The sequence below is a fragment of the Vigna angularis genome, chromosome 6 (genome assembly GCF_016808095.1).
Source record: "Vigna angularis cultivar LongXiaoDou No.4 chromosome 6, ASM1680809v1, whole genome shotgun sequence".
Taxonomy (NCBI): Eukaryota; Viridiplantae; Streptophyta; class Magnoliopsida; order Fabales; family Fabaceae; genus Vigna; species Vigna angularis.
The window spans coordinates 946,451-960,458 of NC_068975.1; the positions used below are offsets into that span (position 1 = coordinate 946,451).

Consider the following 14,008-nt stretch of genomic DNA (forward strand, 5'->3'; position numbering starts at 1 on the left):
GCACTTAATTCATCCATCATAGCTTGACGCCAACCAGGATGAGTTAAGGCATCACCCACAGATTTGGGAATTGACACAGAAGAAATGGATGAGAGACAAGTATAAAAAGATGGAGATAATCTGTGGTAATTAAGAACAGTATAATGGGGGGAAGGGTTACGGGTAGAGCGTATACCTTTACGGAGGGCAATAGGCAAGTCAGACTCAGTTGCTGGAGCCGGAGGAGACACATGAGGCGGCACCGGAAGTGAGTCATGAGGCAGACAATTACGGCGACTATAAACCTGAAGGGGTGGAGGTGAAGGATGATCCTGTGGTGAATGAGAGTCTAAAGAAGGAGAAGACAAAATGGGTGGAGCATCACCAGGAGAATCACAGATAAGAGGAATATCAACAGTAACAGGGAGAGGTACAAAACTAGAAGATAGATGTGAAAAGTAAAAAGAAGACTCATCAAAAGTGACATCAGCAGAGATAAAATGACGATTGAGGGAAGGGGAAAAACACTTATAGCCCTTTTGTGACCGTGGAAATCCTAAGAAGACACATTTGTGAGACCTAGGAGATAACTTATCAAGACCAGGACTAAAATCATGAACAAAACATGTAGACCCAAAAACTCGAAGAGGTAATGGATGCAGAGGGTCTTGAGGAAATAAGATAGAATGAGGGATTTTGTTATCTAGGACGGAAGATGGCATGCGGTTGATAAGATAACATGCTGTGAGAACTGCATCACCCCAAAAACGTGAGGGTACTTGACCATGAATAAGAAGTGTACGAGTTGTTTCAATAAGGTGTCTATTCTTACGCTCAGCCACCCCATTTTGTTGAGGGGTATAAGCACATGAGGTTTGGTGAAGAATGCCATGAGAAGCCATAAACTGTTTAAACGGTTGAGAAAGGTATTCACGGCCATTATCACTACGTAAATTTCGAATAGACACCCCAAACTGTGTTTTTATTTCATTGAAAAAAGATTGAAAAATAGAAAACAACTCAGAACGATTCTTTATTAAAAACAACCAAGTACATCTGGAATAGTCATCAATAAAGGTAACAAAATACTGAAAACCTAAAATGGACTTAACACGACTAGGTCCCCAAATGTCAGAATGAACCAATGAAAAGGGGGACGACGCCCGTTGTGAGACACTACGAGGAAAGGAACTACGAGTATGCTTCCCTAACTGATAAGACTCACACGACAAACTTGATAATGTGGACAACCTCGGGACAAGTTGTTGTAGTTTGGCAAGACTAGGATGACCGAACTGAGCATGAAGAAGGGATGGTGACTCCATGACTACGCCAACATGTGGAGAAGGGCGGAGATGATAAAGGCCATGAGACTCACATCCTGTGCCAATCATGTGTTTCGAACTCCGGTCCTGCAACCAAACAGAATCTTTAGTAAAGGAAATAACACAATTAAGAGTACGAGTTAAACGACTAATGGACAATAAGTTGAAGGGAGACCCAGGGACATAAAGTACATGATCAATGGATATGGATGGAAAAATATTAACAGTACCAATACCATGAGATGAGACTCTAGACCCATCAGCCATTGTTACCGAGGGTAAATTAGTCGGACATGACAAGGAAGAAAACAAGGACTTGTTACCAGTGATATGATCGGTGGCGCCTGAGTCAAGGACCCAAGGTCCAAGGGAGTGAGTTAGACCAACAAAAGGTGTACCTGTACGTGCAACAGATGCAGATGTAGTGGAACCAGAGTGCTGATGATCCTCATACCATCTGAGAAATTCGTTAAAGATTGCAGGTTTGTCTACGATATTAGATGAAGTAGGATGGTCTGCAGACGGTGATCGGGGAGGTGGATCAGAATTTGCCACTGCTACAGGTCGAGGAGGACGTCCATGGAGAGCATAACATCTATCAATCTTGTGGCCTAACTTGCCACAATGGTCACATTTTGGACGTCCTTTACTTGGCTTGCGAGACCGACTTCGATCATCACGTTGAGCAGCCATAACAGAGGAATCATCAGTACGAGGAGATGTCTCAGTGACGGGTTTGCTCGGTATACGCAAAAGAGCAGAACAAGTAGAAGTAAAGTTGGGTATGACAGGAGAACCCAAAATCTGATCACGGACATGAGAAACATCATCAGAGAGTCCGTATAATGCCAACAACATGAAGAACTTTGATCGTCGTTCCAATTCTTCAGCAGGAGTGGAAGCAGGAGGTAATATATCATTAAAGTCATGAAGAAGGGCATGAATTTTACCCAAATATTCTGCCATGGGACCAGGATTGCGCGGACCAATAACAGTTAATAGGTCCTGACAAACACCATAAAGACGCTGAGTGTCATTTGTGTATAACAACTTTGCTTGTGCCCATACTTCTGAACATGTCTCATAGGATCGAAACATTTGTTTCAGTGAGGAGTGAATGGTGGACTTTATAACAATGCATAACTGAGCATCAATTTTCATCCAGCGGGAAGTGTCATCTATGAGAGCAGTAGTCACATTTTGAATAAGATGATCTAAGTACCCCTGACTCTTCAACCAAAGTTTGATGTCGGACGCCCAGGTTGCATAATTTGTGCCATCTAACTTGTCAATGGACAAGTGTACATTCACATAATTAGTATATATTGAGGGATCAGAAGATGAGCCACCAATAGAGGTGTTTGTAGACGAGGAAGACGCCATGGAGAGGGAGAAACCCTAAAAATTCAAAGTGCTCCGATTGACGCAACGACCACAGATCCAGAAAGAGGGCGAGGAGGCGATCACGGCGGTGCTGATCGGCGGCGGAAAGCTCCGGCGACGCGCCGGCACGCGCGGCGGCAGCGGCGACTCTTGTGGCGGCGCGTGGAGGCGCGTGAGAGCTCCGATCGCGGCGATCTTCGTGCGACGGTGGTCGCCCGGCCGAGACGCTTCCGATGGTGTGGTCGCCGGTCGATTCTGGTGCTCCGGCGACGGCGGCGGCGACGGCGGCGGCGGCGGCGACGACGGCGGTGGTGGCGACGGCAGCGGCGGCGACGCGACAACAGCAGCAGTGATGGGTGCCGGAGACCGTGGAGTTGACTGGAACTATTCCTGTGCTCTAGATACCATATGAGAAATAAAGAAGATTGGGAGAAAATATCCCTTATGTGTTTAGACTACACATAGGGTAGTTTATTTATATTGTAAGATATGGGCTAATGCCCTTAATACAGAATAGACTAAGCCCAAATAACAGAAACACACATCTTAACATCTAACAGGACTAAGTCCATCTAGAAACCAAGAGGATAATCTGTTGATAAGATAGACAATAGTTGGGACAATCTCTTCCTAATAAGATTTAGAAACAGACATTTGAAAGACAAGATCTGTTAGTTCAAGAAGTTGTTTATTTTTTCTTTTAATAATGTTATTTTGTTATTTTGTTATTGTGTACCCACACATTAGCTCAGAAACAATACCATTTTCAGAAAGGAATTTAGACTTGTCATGCTGTGCATATTTCCTCCCATTATCAAAATGTAAAAGTTTATTTGACTTTCCAAATTGTGTTTATAATGCGGACGAATTATAAACATTCAATTTGAAATCATGTCTGCTCTTGCAAATTCATGGTGATTCTTCCATCAATTATATGTTTTTAGTCTTCAAAATTGTTTTCCAAATAATTTATATTTTGAACCAACAAAACATATTTCAGGTGGAGGACAATGCTGTATATTGCTAGCATCCCAGGTATTCTGGTTGCAATCGGTATGCAGTTTACCGTTGATAGTCCAAGGTGGCTTTGCAAGGTAGTAGCTTATTATTTAATTGATTGGTAAATATAATGTTACACTTTATACAGTTTTTTACATTTCTTCTTAGGCTGGGAGAATAAATGATGCTAAAACAATAATACGTGAGCTTTGGGGGGAGTCCAAAATTGATAGCGCAATTGAGGAATTTCAATCAGTCTGCAACAATGATGGCTGCGATTCGGATAGCAGATGGTCAGAGATCTTGGAGGAGCCACATTCTAGAGGTTGTGTAGAGGTGGTTTTGGCTATTACTATTAGATACTAGGCAGCATTCACCGCTTGGAAAATTATTCTTTACCTTGTCCAAGTAGCGTAATTGATTGATTAACAAGTCAAGCACTTAAAAGTAACAATTACAATTGAAGAGGGGAATGAATTTAGCTCCATAAAACAGAACTTTTTTCTTTTATACACAAGTACATGTTTATCATCATTACTTATGCATGTTACTTGAAACTTGGATGTATAAAATTTGCTGTGGGTTTTCCTGTATGATTGCAGTTGCCTTTATTGGAGGTGCTCTTTTTGTACTGCAGCAGTTTGCAGGCATTAATGGAGTTCTTTATTTTTCATCGTTGACCTTTCAAGAAGTTGGAGTTGAAAGTAGTGCTGTAGCAAGCTTGTTTGTTGGGCTTACTAATTTTGCAGGTTTGCACTCTTCTCCACTTATCATATTTATGAATATAAATTTCTTCTGGAAATCTGATTCTGATTTCTCTTATCTTTTTTTCTCTTCAGGTGCTGTTTGTGCATTATACTTAATTGATAGGGAAGGGAGACAGAAACTTCTAATAGGAAGCTACCTAGGAATGGTGAGTGTTTACAGGATGTTCATAACTTCATGAGTTGTAATCATCTGTGAACAAAAGAAGAAACCTGTTACAAACTAAGAATCAAGAATATGAAAGAAGAGATGAATTTTATTCAATAAATATGGTTCTGAGAGAAAATTCTCCTCCAAGTGTTTCCCCTTCAATTCTTGTAAGTTCGACAGATGATGATTAGCCCCTTACCATTACCCGCTTATAGAAGGAGGCCCTGTGAGCCCACAATAAATAATAAAGGTCTAATAGTGCACAAGAGAAAGAAGGGAAACAATTTGGTTGAGGAGGAGAAAACTAACAATGACAACAGGTGGCAATGAGGATTGCAGGAAGGTGAAACTAAGAGAAATTAAGGGAATATTCATACAGAGGAGCATTACTGAAAGTTAATATGGCAATGAGTCGAGGGACTTTCTTGTTAGTTAGGCAAATAAAATGTTAGGAAAGAATTTAGGAACATCTAAAATGGAAAAATACTCTATAGGTTTACTATAGAAAGAAAAAAAGGGGAAAGGTTCAAATTGTAAATAATAGTTGACTGCGTCAAGAGGTTAGTTATTTTCGTTAAGTAGGACTTCTTTCTCTTTAGTGAGTGGGGATTGGTGTGATTTTTTCTTTTAATAATTTTCCATTGAGAAAGGGAGAGTGCTTGTTTAGGGGTATATTTTGTATACCTTTGTTGAAACAGTGTGGTTGATAATCAATACAGAAGTTGCACAACTTTTTACTCTTGTTGTGTCATTGTGCTGTTCTTTGTTAGGATTCTATTATCTTTTTCTTTTTGTTTCAAGATATTCCTAACATAAAATGTGATGGTGGAGATAGTTGCTCCTTTTGTTTCTGTTATTCAAATTTTCTGAGTGTATCTTCTACTCTCTACTCTGATCTCTCCTTCTCGTCAGTAAGAGATGTAAAGATGATCTGTTTAATCATTAAAATGGGGTTATGATTACAAGTTCCTATCACAGGCACACACTGAACTCTTCCATATATTTCTCCAAAGAGTCTATATTTTCTCTGAAGACTATTACAGATGACTTTGACTTGTGTATCTTTGTAGGCAATTTCAATGTTTCTTGTGTCCTCTGCTATCTTCTGTCCATTGGACGAGCAACTCAGCAACAACTTATCAATACTGGGAACTATTTTGTGAGCATTTACTTGTCATTGCTAAACCTAGCTTTTCTATCCACAATAAAACTTAGACAACAATTACTTGATGCTTGTTCAAATTTATTTGCTTCTTTCTCTATTTTTCTATCTTGAAATACTTATTTTTCATATTCATTGATTAATAGTGTAAGAATGAGGCTATAAATAGGTATGTTAAACTATCGTGTGATTGAGAGACAACACAATTGCTTTATCTCTACTCAGAAAACAAATCAATAGAATAAACAAAGGAGATATGAATTAATTTTATTCCATTTTGTTGATCTCTTTCCTGTTTCTAGATTTGGGTTTTACTTGAGCAAATAAGATGGATAAAAAATAGTGTATTCAACCTACACTGTTGTGCTTTTTATTGATATATATATCTATATATATATATATCTATATATATATATATATATATATATATATATATATATATATATATATATATATATAGCCCTACTAGGCCTCAAATTCTTGGGAAGGAAAGAATTCCTTCTCTTTCTGAAGTCTTGTTTATTGTCTGAGGTGAGGAGGTGAGGAGAATGGTCATGATGAATGAGCCCTCCATTGAAGGAATGCCATGTTCTCCAGACAGCCTTCCAAATCTAGGACTTCAAATCTTGCAAATACGAAACTACTTAAAAGGTAAGGAAGAGCATTGGAGCTCTCATTGTAAGAAATTTGGCCACACCAAGGACACTTGCTTCAATCGTCTAGCAGAACTAAAAGGACAGCCCTCAAGGAAAGCTTATCAGGCATCTTCTGAAAATCTTGGCAAAAACACCTTCTTCCTCTTCACTTGAGCAAGGAATACCTATATTACTTGCCAAAGTTGAACGTCTAAAATCTCCTATGGAGTCTATAAGTAAGTCACCTTGTCATACTAACCATGACTACTAAGAACTCTAATTCTTTTTTTAAGTTTTCTAAAACTTTATGTAAGGACTCTTGGGTTCTAGACTGTGGTGCAACAGACCATATGACCCCTCATTCATCTCTTTTAAAATCATATATTTCTCGGTTTAATAACAGCATAGCATAACTGTTGCCAATGGGACTCGTATCCCAATAAGTGGTTGTGTTTGCCACACTTAAAACACTCAACTCCTGACCGATCTCCTCGACCTTTCCCTTATCCTTGGTCATGTCAATTCTGTGGATCGGTTTATTGTTCACTATCATTCTGAAAATTACCTCAGCCACGTCCACCTCGTCCTCAGCTTCCTCGTCATCTGCCTCCTCGTCCTCGGCTCTGAGTAATCCAAGTTTCATTCGAGTCAAACTGTGTTTGTGATGCTTGATCGTTGGGTTCCCTCTTCTTCCTCAATTCGTGTGCCTTTAATGACCCAGCTAACTCCTCCACAGTGAGAATTGACAAATTCTTTGTCTCTTCAATAGTGACCACGATACTTTCAAAATCATTCGTCAAATTTCTCATTGTTAGGTTTCTTAGGAATAGGAAACCAGGTTTTCAGATTCAGTAAAGAAATAAGCACTCAAATCTTACTGCACAATGTATTTAACACTCTAATTCTGAAAAACATAATACAAGAAAACATCCAACAGCTTCCAAGGGAAGAAATTCCCTTCTACACAGGACAAACCCTGTTCTGAAACAAAATACACTCCACCCACAGAACTAGAACACCCCCCTCCTTAAAAGACAAAAATTGCCTAACTACTAATTAAAACTTCCCCTAACTGTTGTTTAAACTCCTCCTAACTACCCCTAACTACTTCATACTAACTTCTATATTTTATTTTTTCAAAACTATCTAACAATTGTTTACAAACTGTCAAATACATTACATATCCTATCATTTCTCAAGATCTTTTCCGCAATCTGGTTGAGGAACCTCTTCTCCGTTCATTCCGAGTTGGTTCGCCATCTTCTGCACTCGAGCTATAAACTCGACAACTCCCTCTTTTTCATCCATCTCCATATGTTCAAACTCTCTTCTGATAGTTTGTACTCAAACCTGCTTCACGCAGGTATCTCCTTTGTATGCCACCTTTAGAATTTCCCATGCCTCTTTTGTTGACTTTGCATTAGCTATTTTCTTGAATCCCAATCATCCATTGCATTATACAGAAAGTACAAAGTCAATTTGTCTTTCATCCGTGTCTTTTTTAGTGCAGCAATTTGGTTCACTATCTGATGCTCATCATCTTGGGTTCATTGTACCTATCCTCCACTATGTCCCATATATCTTGGGATCCAAGAAGAACCTTCATCTGCAAAGACCAATTATCGTAATTGATCTTTTCCAACAATTGTGGCACACTCATTCCGTTTACTACCTTTGTCATCTCTCAAAAAAAAAAAACTCAAGCATTCATTTTTTCCCTCACAGTGTCTCCTCTCTCTCTCTCTTTTTCTCTCGGTACTCAGAGCATAAAGCTTTGATACCACTTTGTTAAAAAAGAACGTGACCCACACTGATAATACTCTCCAATTCACTCTGGTTGATTTTCATTGAACCTTGGAAATCTTTAAATTGGTGCAAATAGGGCATTAGACCAAGTACAAATAATAAAAACTGACAATAAAATATTAACTAAAAATAAAATCTACTTAATATATCTCTATCTTATATCAATAAAATAAAATAATATTACTCCTAAATAAATGGAAAATCAAAACTACCTATTCCTATTTTATCTCTATCAAAATCAAACTAAATATTATTAGATCCAAAACTAATAAAATAAGATTCAAACAAAATTATTAATAAACCTCTAAATTTTAAGTTTATTCCAACAGGACTCTTACTCACTAGCTTGAGGAGTGTCAAAATCGTGAAGCTCGTTATATATTTTAGGAAGCTTTTTATTTTATCCTTGCTATAATTTTAATATTTATTATAGGTGTATCTTGCTATTAAAACTAGGATTATGTATTTAAAAACAATCCACAATTACAAGGATTTGTTTCCTTAGATTTACCTCTCTATTTTCTAAAATAAAGAACCGGGTCATGTATTTATAGGTCTAATAGCCTCATTATTGAAATATAGAAAAAAAAATGTTTTTCTTAAATTTGAGATCTTAATAAGTGGGTTTATGCTTAATTCAATCTCTCAAAACTGGATTGTAAGATATGTTTTGCACCTCACTTATATATTATAATCTAACCTTATTCCTAATCCATCTAGGATCTCTAACACGCCCATCACGATGAGGAATGAACATCTTGAGCATGGGAGGATATATTTACATGTGGTCTAACAAGAGTTCGATAAGAGTGGCATAACAGCCCCAAAGAACTTGACTACGATAGGCTCTGAATAGTTTTGTTATCATCTTAATAAGTGGATTTATGCTTAACTCAATATCCGTTTTATCTTAATAGTATTGTTACCATCTTAATAAGTGGATTTATGCTTAACTCAATATCTCAAAACGGACTTGTAAAGTGAGAATTATACTTCATTTATAAATTATAATCTAGCATTATTCTTAGTCAATGTGGGATCTGCATTAGTAACAGAAAACTAATAACCAAGGAGTCAGTTTTTCAACTGCTTTATATACAATATTCACACATATAGCATTGCAACATTAAGCAATGGCCACTATTAGGCAATGAAATACCATGATGTTTTTCCTAATTCATTAATCACATTTAAAATGTATTTTCTTTAAAATTTAGCATAATTCCTTTATTATTTATTAACATGAACATAGATGATAACTTGAAGATTTTCCTCGTTTTTATATTTTCTACAAGATTCAGACTAGGAAGGCCCACTTTTCCTTTATATTATTCCACAGGTATATATTCTCTTTTGCAATTGGAGCTGGACCCGTAACCGGCATCATTATATCAGAGCTTAGCAGTACCAGGACACGAGGGAAGATCATGGGATTAAGTTTTTCTACCCATTGGGTGTGTGTCGAAACCTTTCCTCTATTGAAAGCTTTTTCATGTCAATTTAGTTGGTAAATGTGATGGAATTTTTTGGGCTTATTTTAATTTGTCCTTTATATCTAGGTGTGCAATTTTATTGTGGGATTATTTTTCCTTGATTTGGTGGAGAAATTTGGAGTGGCACCTATATATGCCAGCTTTGGAGCAGTTTCCCTATCAGCTGCAACATTTGCCTATTACTTCATAGTCGAAACCAAGGGTCGCTCTTTAGAAGAAATTGAACGATCCTTAAATGTGAAAGCTTGAACCACTGAATCTCATGGTGTACCAATCCATGTATTTTGGAAAGTTTTGTTTTGGCGTTAAGCATCAATGAGATTAACTGATAGCAAATCCGGATGTCTGAAGATTGATTTTATTATGTAATCTAAGCAACATAATTTGGCATTACCACAACTTTGATATATTGAATCAGTTTGTGGTTTGTAATATTAAATATATTAAAATGTGATATATTTACTTTACTAATCGTCAAAATTAAGGTATCAGTTGGTAAGATGTCTAGGTATGATTTTGCATGTTACAACTATTTGTGTAATGAACTTTTATTTATTAAGCTAAGATTTGTGTGTTGATAAAAAGTGCTAGAATGAATGAGGGGATGGTCTTTACTGGGACATACTTCAGACAAGTATTTTAAAAGTGTATATTTGTTACGTTGTTTCCATTAGAGTTGAGATTTTAAGACCAAAATTGCTTAACAATGGATCTGATATGAATTTATATTATCTAAAAATTATTGATAGCTTACCTGTCTTGTGTTTTCTACGTGGCTGTTTTGTTGTCATCGTACCGGGTATGTGAGAGATGATGTTGTTGTGGTTATAGAGAAGGATGCTTCTCGTACTTCACCTTTCTTCCAGCACTTCCAAACGTTAACTTTACATAATGTTTCATTATACCTTTCATTATTTTGTTTTTAAAATAATTTATAATAAATATATTCTTCTTGGAACGACTAATCTGATGTATAATAAGTCCGGTGACATTCCGGATTGCTCATTTCGGTAAGCACATCTCATTTTATATTTAGGATTAATGGGTTCAAATTGCTTTGGAAAGATTGGTCATTGTACAATTTAACATTAATCGATAGTATAAAATTCAAGCTTAGAGTTTTAACTCAAGTTGTAAGAAGAATTTTATGAAAATTTATTTTATATTAAAGCTTTTGTAATTTAGCAGTTTTATGTCTAGAATATTATTTATCTTTGATTACATATGTTATGTGTTTAAAAGTTTTTTAAAAACTTATTTTGTCTTCGAATAATCAATTACTAATTTATGATAATCGATTATAATTTACCATAATCGATTATCACAAACAACTACAAGAGTTTTCAAGTATGTTTTTTATTGTTGTGCATACATTAAATACATAATTGATTACCTCATTTAGATAATTGATTATCACACATTAAATAGTTGATAATTGATTTTTGGAGATATCTTTGAGTGAGATCTCTATATATTGGATTAAAACTCTCATTCTAATATATGAAATACGTAAATTTTGAAAAGCTTATCTGTTTTGTTGTGTTGTGATAAGTGAATTCTAAGGTTTGTCTAACCCTTGTGCTTGTGGCTTTGGGAACTTCGTCTTGGCATAGAGTGAGAACTTTCACTAGAGTTGAGATTGAGTGTTGTTTTTGTTGCTGAGTTAAAGTTTGTCATCCTTTGTAAAGATTCAAAGAAGATGTTCATCCTTCGTGAAGCATTCGGAGGAGGTGTTCATCCCTTGTAGGTTTAAGGGAAATTGGGTTTCATCTTTTGGGGTAACAAGAGAAGTGTTCTAACCTTGTTTATTTTCTTTGTGATTGAAATAGTTTGTTGGTTTATGATAGTAGATCGCTAATTCTCATTTGAGATTAACAAATGGACGTAGGATCCTTGTGATCTGAACCAGTATAAAATCACATGTGCAATTTTCTCCCTTCCTTACTCTCTTATTTGTTTTAATTTATCGTTAAGAAATTTAAATTACAGGAGAAAATATTTAAAGGCACAATTGCGATTAAAAACCAATTCACCCCTCTCTTGGTTTGTTGTTCACGGTAACCATTATGTTGCACCGCTCTGAAAATTGGTATCAGAGCTTGCTTTAATAGTAATTCAAAATGACAGGGCAACATCATTAAGGGTACATCTATCAACAGATCTTTATTGTTTACAGGAGAAAACTATGCTTTTTGAAAATTTATAATGCAATTTTTTATGGAACTTGTGACCAATGCAATGTTGATGATAGAAGAAGATCCCAACAAGATGTAAGGGATCGTAATATAATATCATTTTTTTTAATTGTTGATGAGTTTTATAAGGTCTCTACCTATAAGAATGCTCAAGAGATGTGGGAGATGTTGAGGGTCACTCACAAAGGAACATATGATGTTAGGAGAACGAGAAGGAATACTCTAGTCCAAGAGTATGAGATGTTCTACATGAAGCAAGGAAAAACTATCACAGATGTTTACAAACACTTCACTCATATTGTGAATCACCTCATTGGTTTAGGTAAGTCTTTCGAAAATGTTGACTTAAATATTAAAATTCATAAATCGCTGGACAGGACTTCGCAACCAAAGGTAATCACTATAAGTGAGTCACAAAATCTCAATACCCTGTCAATGGCTGCAATGTTTGGTAAGTTAAGAGAGCATGAATTGGATCTCGGAAGATTGAACGAAGACGAAGAGAAAGGAAGAAAAAGACACTTGCGTCTAAATCTAAGATTGAAAAAAGTAAAAATATTAAGGAAGAAGAAAATATAGGTCTCTTCATCAAAAAGTTTAACAAGTTCATGAAGTCCAAGGGAAGAAGAAGATTTAAAAGCGGAAAGAAGGAGAATCAAGAATCCTCCTCAAACTACTGTTGTTATGGTTGCAGAGGAAAAAGACATGAAGGTAGATTGCCTAAATCAAAAGAATGGTGAAGAAAGAGGCCAAAAGAAATTATTCAAGAAAAAGAAGACATATATTGCTTAGGATGAGGATAATGAATCTATATCAAGCTCGAGCAACTTTGATGAGTTGGCCAACATATGTTTGATGACTGACAACAATATTTCTGAGACTCAAGTAATTTCCTCTAGTGACTCCAAAAATTCATATTGTAGTGATAGTGAATTACTTGAACCTATAAAGAATTATTATTTGAATCAGAAAAATTGGATAATGCTCACAAGAAGTAAAAGAAAGATTTTAAAGAATTAAATTCAAAATATGAAAATATTCTTGAAGAAAATAAAAATTTTAAAAATAAAATTTTATATTTTGAGAAAGGTAAATATGCTAATAGTGATGAATGTATCTCATGTATAAATAAAAAGAAGCCTCTGGACAAAACAACACATGCTGAAAGTAGTAAAAATAATTCAAAAATTAAAAAGGTCATTAAAAATGTTCCTAAATGTAATTATAATTATTATGATTATAATTATAAAAGTACAATTAAGTTTGTTCCTAAATATGATCAAAATTATTATGATTATAATTATAAAACTAAAAATAAAAATAATTATAAAAGAACATGTAAAATTTGGGTAAAAGAAGAAACAACTCATAGGAAACCAAATGTTGTTACTTGTTTTTATTGCATAAAAGGGTCATACCTTATATAAATGCAAAATAAAACATTATGGTGTTTCTTATGGAAAATATATTTGAGTTATAATTTAAAATATTTCGTTTAACTAACCTAAAGGACCCATACAAAATTGTTGGGTACGTAAAGTAGCTTGTTCTCTTTTTATTTTGCAGATAAGTTCAAAATCTAGGAAGTTTATATGATACCTTGATAGTGGTTGTTCAAGGCACATGACAGGATATAGAAAGAAATTTTCAAACTTCTTGGAAAAAGGAATAAGGTTATGTCATATATGGTCAGAACAACAAGGGAAGATCCTTGGAATAGGGGACATAGGAAGTGGAGATACCTTGATAATAAAGGATATATTTTTTGTAGAATGATTGAAGCACAATCTTCTCAATATTAGTCAATTATGTGACAAAGGTTTCAAGATAACATTTGAACCCAATTACTACACTATCCAAGAAAAAGATTCTTTTGAAATTTCTTTGAAAGGTATTAGGCATGCAAATATTTATTTAATTGATGTAGAAAATACATCAAATAAAAATATTTCATGTTTAGTAGTAAAAGAAAAAAATTCATGGTTATGGCATAAAAGAGCTACTCATATTTATATGCAACAACTGAATAGGCTTATATCTAAAGATTTAGTTATTGATCTACCAAAACTAAATTTTGTTAAGGACAACTTATGTGTTGCATGCCAAAAGGGTAAAC

The 14,008-nt window shown here is 35.4% G+C and overlaps 1 protein-coding gene across 4 annotated transcripts in view; it reads left to right on the forward strand.

Annotated features, from left to right (window-relative positions):
• Positions 1 to 10,168, forward strand: part of LOC108342774 (probable plastidic glucose transporter 1) — a 31,107-nt gene extending 20,939 nt beyond the window's left edge. For 2 of the 4 annotated variants that reach the window (XM_017580566.2, XM_052879671.1), the window contains 7 exons: positions 3,688 to 3,781; positions 3,855 to 4,011; positions 4,289 to 4,435; positions 4,526 to 4,599; positions 5,672 to 5,760; positions 9,544 to 9,658; positions 9,764 to 10,168. In XM_017580566.2, coding sequence (XP_017436055.1) covers positions 3,688 to 3,781; positions 3,855 to 4,011; positions 4,289 to 4,435; positions 4,526 to 4,599; positions 5,672 to 5,760; positions 9,544 to 9,658; positions 9,764 to 9,946 — 859 coding nt within the window. In that variant the 3' untranslated portion in view covers positions 9,947 to 10,168. The other 2 variants (XM_052879670.1, XM_017580567.2) reach the window with 2 other exon arrangements.
• The last annotated feature ends 3,840 nt before the right edge of the window (positions 10,169 to 14,008 follow it).